This window comes from Borostomias antarcticus (genome assembly GCF_949987555.1).
Source record: "Borostomias antarcticus genome assembly, chromosome: 11".
Classification (NCBI taxonomy): Eukaryota; Metazoa; Chordata; class Actinopteri; order Stomiiformes; family Stomiidae; genus Borostomias; species Borostomias antarcticus.
The window spans coordinates 16,898,694-16,904,763 of record NC_140244.1 but is presented as its reverse complement, the minus strand read 5'-3'; the positions used below and the strand labels follow the sequence as shown (position 1 = coordinate 16,904,763).

Sequence of the window (6,070 nt, the reverse complement as noted above, 5' to 3'; positions counted from 1 at the left end):
TGTGTGTGTCTGTGTGTGTGTGTGTGTGTGTGTGTCTGTGTGTGTGTGTGTGTGTGTGTGTCTGTGTGTGCATATGCATGTGTGTGTGTGTGTGTGTGTGTGTGTGTGTGTGTGTCTGTGTGTGTGTGTGTGTGTCTGTGTGTGTGTATGCATGCGTGTGTTTGTGTGTGTTTATGTGTGTCTGTGTGTGCGTATGCATGTGTGTGTATGCGCTGGGGAACAACAGATAGAATATGTGTGTTTGTGTGTGTGTGTGTGTGTGTGTGTGTGCGTATGTGTGTGTGTGTGGGTGTGTGTGTGTTTGTGTGTGTGTGTGTGTGTGTGTGTGTGTGTGTGTGTGTGCGTATGCGTGTGTGTGTCTGCCTGGCCTGCATACTACAGTCCTGTATATTTTGTGTAGAGGTGTGTTGTGTTGTATATTGTGTGTAGAGGTGTGTTGTGTTGTATATTGTGTGTAGAGGTGTGTTGTGTTGTATATTGTGTGTAGAGGTGTGTTGTGTTGTCTTAGTGCTTAGGCAATCGAAACTGTGACAAAGGGCCTGACAGACAGGTTTTTTCCCGTCTAGTGTTGTGTTTCCATAACAAACACACCCAAAACAAAGATATCCCCTCTCCTCCCTGTCCTGCGGTAGAGGGCGCTTTCACAGACCCAGACAGCCGCAGGTGTCCAGTTAGACGCGGTGACGAGGGAGTGTGTCACAAGAGGCCAGTAATCTATTATTGAGTAGCGCTATCGGAGCTCTCAGGGACCCCACAGCCATTAGCGCTTAGCTTAGCTTCAGTATAGCTTCTGTTGCGTACAGGGAAGCTGCTAAACAAGGGTGTCACCTGCAGTGACTACCCTGGCCCTACCTACTGTACCCTGGCCCTACCTACCCTGCCCTGGCCCTACCTACCCTAGCCTGGCCCTACCTCCCGTAGCCTGGCCCTACCTACCCTACCCTGGCCCTACCTACCCTGTCCTGGCCATACCCTGGCCCTACCTCCCCTAGCCTGGCCCTACCCTGGCCCTACCTACCCTGGCCTGGCCCTGCCTACCCTGGCCTGGCCCTACCTACCCTGGCCTGGCCCTACCTACCCTGGCCCTACCTACCCTGGCCTGGCCCTGCCTACCCTGGCCTGGCCCTACCTACCCTGGCCCTACCTACCCTGGCCTGGCCCTACCTACCCTAGCCTGGCCCTACCTACCCTGGCCCAACCTACCCTGGCCCTACCTACCCTGGCCTGGCCCTACCTACCCTGGCCTGGCCCTGCCTACCCTGGCCTGGCCCTACCTACCCTGCCCTGGCCATACCTACCCTGGCCCTGCCTACCCTGGTCTGCCCTGGCCCTACCTACCCTGGCCTGGCCCTACCTACCCTTACCTGGCCCTGCCTACCCTGGCCCTGCCTACCCTGGTCTGCCCTGGGCCTACCTACCCTGCTCTGGCCCTGCCTACCCTGGCCTGGGTGAGGAGGAGTGCTTCACGTATTTGCATGCTGCCTGTGTCAATATTGAGAATGAGCCGTGTCTGTGAGCTGTAATCAGATGATGCTCTGTAATTGTTGTTTTTAGAGCAGATTAGAACTGTGAAGGTCTTCAGTGTTGTTTTCACACACACCTACACACACACACACACCTACACACACACACACACACACACACACACACACACACACACACACACAGGTTCATTAATCACATTAGACATTAAATAGCTGTAACACCTCTAAAGCTGTTCCCATGTCACACAACCAGGAGTAATCTGACATCACCGGAGGTGGCGTGTTAAATCCTCCGGTGTGTCATCGACACAAGCCCCTCCTCTTCCTGTTTCCTGCAGGTGGAGGCCTATGATAACGACCACCTGAACTTCCACGGCGGGATACGCGTGTCGTTTGGGATGCAGATGATGGGGGCGGCGGCCGACGTCCAGAGGCAGATACCCGGCATCGCCTGGCCCTTCCTGCTTCTCCACGGCGACGCAGACAAGCTGTGTGACCTCAGAGGGTCCCAGATGATGTTTGAGATGGCCCAGAGCGCCGACAAGAAACTCAAGGTGGGCTGGACACACAGGTAGAAAACACAACTATGGATACACATCTGTGCTCTGTATTACAGATGTAAGTAGTCATAATAATAATAATAATAATAATAATAATATCAATAATAATAGTAACAATAATAATAACAATACTACTACTACTACTAATAATAATAATAATGATGATATAAACATTGCATATTTATTGATAATAAAAAGAGTGTTGCTAATTATAAGATAGATATGCAAAACATGTCCACTGAACCCACCTCTAATAGTTTTGGGGACAGTGTTCCAGAGTGTTGGTGCGTAGTGCTCACAGGCAGCTGTTCCAGAGTGTTGGTGCGTAGTGCTCACAGGCAGCTGTTCCAGAGTGTTGGTGTGTAGTGTTCACAGGCAGCTGTTCCAGAGTGTTGGTGTGTAGTGTTCACAGGCAGCTGTTCCAGAGTGTTGGTGTGTAGTGTTCACAGGCAGCTGTTCCAGAGTGTTGGTGTGTAGTGTTCACAGGCAGCTGTTCCAGAGTGTTGGTGTGTAGTGTTCACAGGCAGCTGTTCCAGAGTGTTGGTGTGTAGTGTTCACAGGCAGCTGTTCCAGAGTGTTGGTGTGTAGTGCTCACAGGCGGCTGTTCCAGAGTGTTGGTGTGTAGTGTTCACAGGCAGCTGTTCCAGAGTGTTGGTGTGTAGTGTTCACAGGCAGCTGTTCCAGAGTGTTGGTGTGTAGTGTTCACAGGCAGCTGTTCCAGAGTGTTGGTGTGTAGTGTTCACAGGCAGCTGTTCCAGAGTGTTGGTGTGTAGTGTTCACAGGCAGCTGTTCCAGAGTGTTGGTGTGTAGTGCTCACAGGCAGCTGCCCCAGGTTTATTTAGGGGGACATTTAGAATTTGGAGTTTAAACACCTGCTGTAGAGCCCCTAAGGGCTCATGAAGGGACATAGAGCAACAGCGAATCCGATTCAGTGATGTTGGGGGGTGCTAAACCATTAAGAGCTTTGTATACAAGTAGAAGGACTTTAAAATAAATTATAGAAGATACATGGAGTCAGTGCAGTGTGGCTAAAATAGTAATAATATGCTCTCTCTTCCTTGTTGTCATTAAAGGTCTAGCAGCAGAGTTCTGAATTAGCTGAAGTTTCTCAATTGACTTTTTCGAAAGACCAGCAAAAAGAGCCGTCCTAGCCTAGTGCTATTACCGTAGTCCAGTCTACTTGAAATAAGCACAAATGAGCTTCTCAGCATTCTGTTGAGTCAAAAACAGGCGTACTGTACGTTGTTTTAGCTACCCTGTTAATGTGGGATTTAAAACTTCAATCAGAGTCTAAAATTAGATCCAAACTTGTTACCTTCATTTTATTCTGATGACCCACATCTCCTGACCTATTAGAAAATCTATCTATTTGGGCTTTGGGGCCAACTAAGAGTATTTCTGTCTATCTTCATTTAATTTTTAAAATGCTCTTCCATTAATGAATTATGGTCAGATAGATCAGGGAGCATGAGGCATTCAGCCTGAGTCATTCGGCGCGACAGAAATGTATAATTGTGTATCAACATTGTGTTCTCTGATGATATCACCATGCAGTGCATGATGATATACAGTACATACCTAGCATATACAGTATAATGAAAACATAAGTGTTTAAATTTTAGTTTGTGAAGTTGTTTAGTTGATTAAAAGAAACTTTTTCAAGTACAGTATCTTGCTCATGAAGGGTAAATTGTATATGCTGTTATACTGTAATTAATTGGCAGACTATGCTCTTCATTTATTTTTTTCAATAGCGGTTTCACAACAGCAGTTTTAAATGAGCTGAATATTCCAGTTTCAAGAGATGTGTTCATTACTTTAAAACAGCTGGAGAGACACTATTAAAAACATGTTTTAATGTATTTAGTAGGGACAGGGTCAAGACAAGCAAGTTGAAGGTTTATTACTCTGTCTTATAATCATACTTATTCTGCATCAGAAATGCTGACAATACCAGCTCTAATTATTTAGTTAAAGATAAATAATTAGAGCTGGTATTCTTTAAGTATTTGCATACTTAAAGAAGTATGCAAATTCCTCCCATCTTGAGGCAGAAGCAAGGATAGGAGCAGGTCAGTATTGAGAACAGACCCTACAGCTGCTGCAATGCTCTGCAATGACCTTTGAAAAGGGCATTCTTCTCTCAGTGCCAATAACATTGGTATAGGTACAAATGTGCTGCTTAAAAACGCTACAGTGGAAGAAACACAAAATGCAATTTCTTTTCAGAGATTAAATTAATAAACTTATTTTCATGTCTAGCGTTCTATGGATCAAGGGTTTTACCAAAATATTACCTAAATGACTATGATTGCAACCAGCATCAGGCTGACATGCTGTCTGCTCAGTGATGCTAGATGGAAGGACAAGACATGAGTACTAGTTGGCCTCTAATGCAGACTTGAGCAAGTATCAACATTAAAAACAGGCTCCCTCAGGGTCAGTGTAGGGTAGCCCTGCTGTCCACCCCTCTGCAAGTGTAACGTGTGCGTGTGTGTGTGTGTGTGTGTGTTTTCTCATCCCCAGGTGTATGAGGGAGGCTACCATTCTCTCCACCATGACCTCCCAGAGGTTGCGACCTCTGTGCTGAAGGAGGTTACTTCCTGGATCGTCGCGCACATCCCAGCCACGCCCCCTCAGGGCTCCTAGACTCCGCCCCCCGCTGCTCCAGCTCCACCCCCCCTGCTGTGTGACCCTGACACCCTCTTGGTTTTGTGGGTAACCCCTACAAGCCAAATTCCAGCAATTGTAAATGTTTTATTTTAGTGGTGAATAGGAAGTGAGTACTCAGTATCCATGGGGAAAGTATTGGGCATACTTTATATACTGACTATATCCCTCTATACCCTGGACTACTTAACTGCCTCGTCGATTGCACTGACAACACAATACACCCCCCACACACACACACACAAACATACCCACACACACACACACACATACCCCCCCCCCCACACACACACACACACTTGCAGACACACTGCTCCAGCAGGCCGGTAGTGTCAGTGATAGTGATGAGCTTCCCCACCTCCGCTCTGCGTCAGGAGGGAGAGCAGAATGTTGGCTCCTCACTGGGGTGAGGTGGGGGTGGGGGGGGTCAGAGGGTCACGGATAGATCACATATGTATGACCCCTGACCTCAGGGTCAGTGTAGGGTAGCCCTGCTCCACTCTGCAGTTGTAACGAGTGGTGTGTGTGTGTGTGTGTGTGTGTGCATACATATATCATATAACATGTCTCCCCGCTCCCAGTTCAAATGCAGTCCTGCTCCTTCCTCACACACACACCGCTGAGGTAACCGCGGTGACCGTGTCTCGCATGTCACCTTGACAAGGTAACCCATTACTCACATATGTGTAACCATGGCGATCATCCCCACGCTAACAGAGTCGAGCCTCCCCTTCTCTCCCTCCATTGACTGCTGCTCTGTCCTTTTGCACATCGCCATGGAGACGGCTATCCTTTGTTCTCCCTCCGTATCTCAGATGGTCTGTTCAGAGTCAGACGTCTCCGGCCGCGCTTCCCCCGGTGGCTAACGGACTGAACTGCGCTCTTTGAGATTATTAACCCAGGAGAGAACAGAGGGAGAAGCTGCCCGTTACCATGGCAGCACCTCAGCGCAGCCCACAGTGGAAAGCGTGTTCAGGCGGAGATCCAGGTGGCCTGCTGAGTCCCCGAGCCCGGGTCTCACCTCAGCCCCCAGCATCCGCCATGTCACTACAGGGTCCCTATTAATGCACTGCTAGAAACATCCCTGTTACTGACCTGGTTCCTCCTCTCTGAAACAGAGGGGCTCTTCAGAGACAGAGGGGGAGGGGGGGGGGGGGGCGGGGGATGGCAGAGGGGCTCTTCAGAGACGGTGGGGGGGGGCGAACGCTTCAAACCACTGCTGTGAGCCCTGGCCTGAGGGAGAAGGGTCATTTGATTGGCCAGTAATTTGTGAATAGACCATTGTTTGTAACTTGACTCGTGACTGTTTCTAAAAAAAGAAGTGTTCTAGGGGGCTAGCAGATCTGACCACAGCCC

The 6,070-nt window shown here is 48.8% G+C and overlaps 1 protein-coding gene across 1 annotated transcript in view; it reads left to right on the top strand.

Annotated features, from left to right (window-relative positions):
• The window catches only part of mgll (monoglyceride lipase), a 30,063-nt gene extending 24,222 nt beyond the window's left edge, over positions 1 to 5,841 (top strand). The window contains exons 6-7 of the mRNA XM_084446103.1: positions 1,823 to 2,038; positions 4,571 to 5,841. Coding sequence (XP_084302229.1) covers positions 1,823 to 2,038; positions 4,571 to 4,693 — 339 coding nt within the window. The 3' untranslated portion in view covers positions 4,694 to 5,841. The remainder of the gene's footprint in view (positions 1 to 1,822; positions 2,039 to 4,570) is intronic.
• Positions 5,842 to 6,070: the final 229 nt, after the last annotated feature.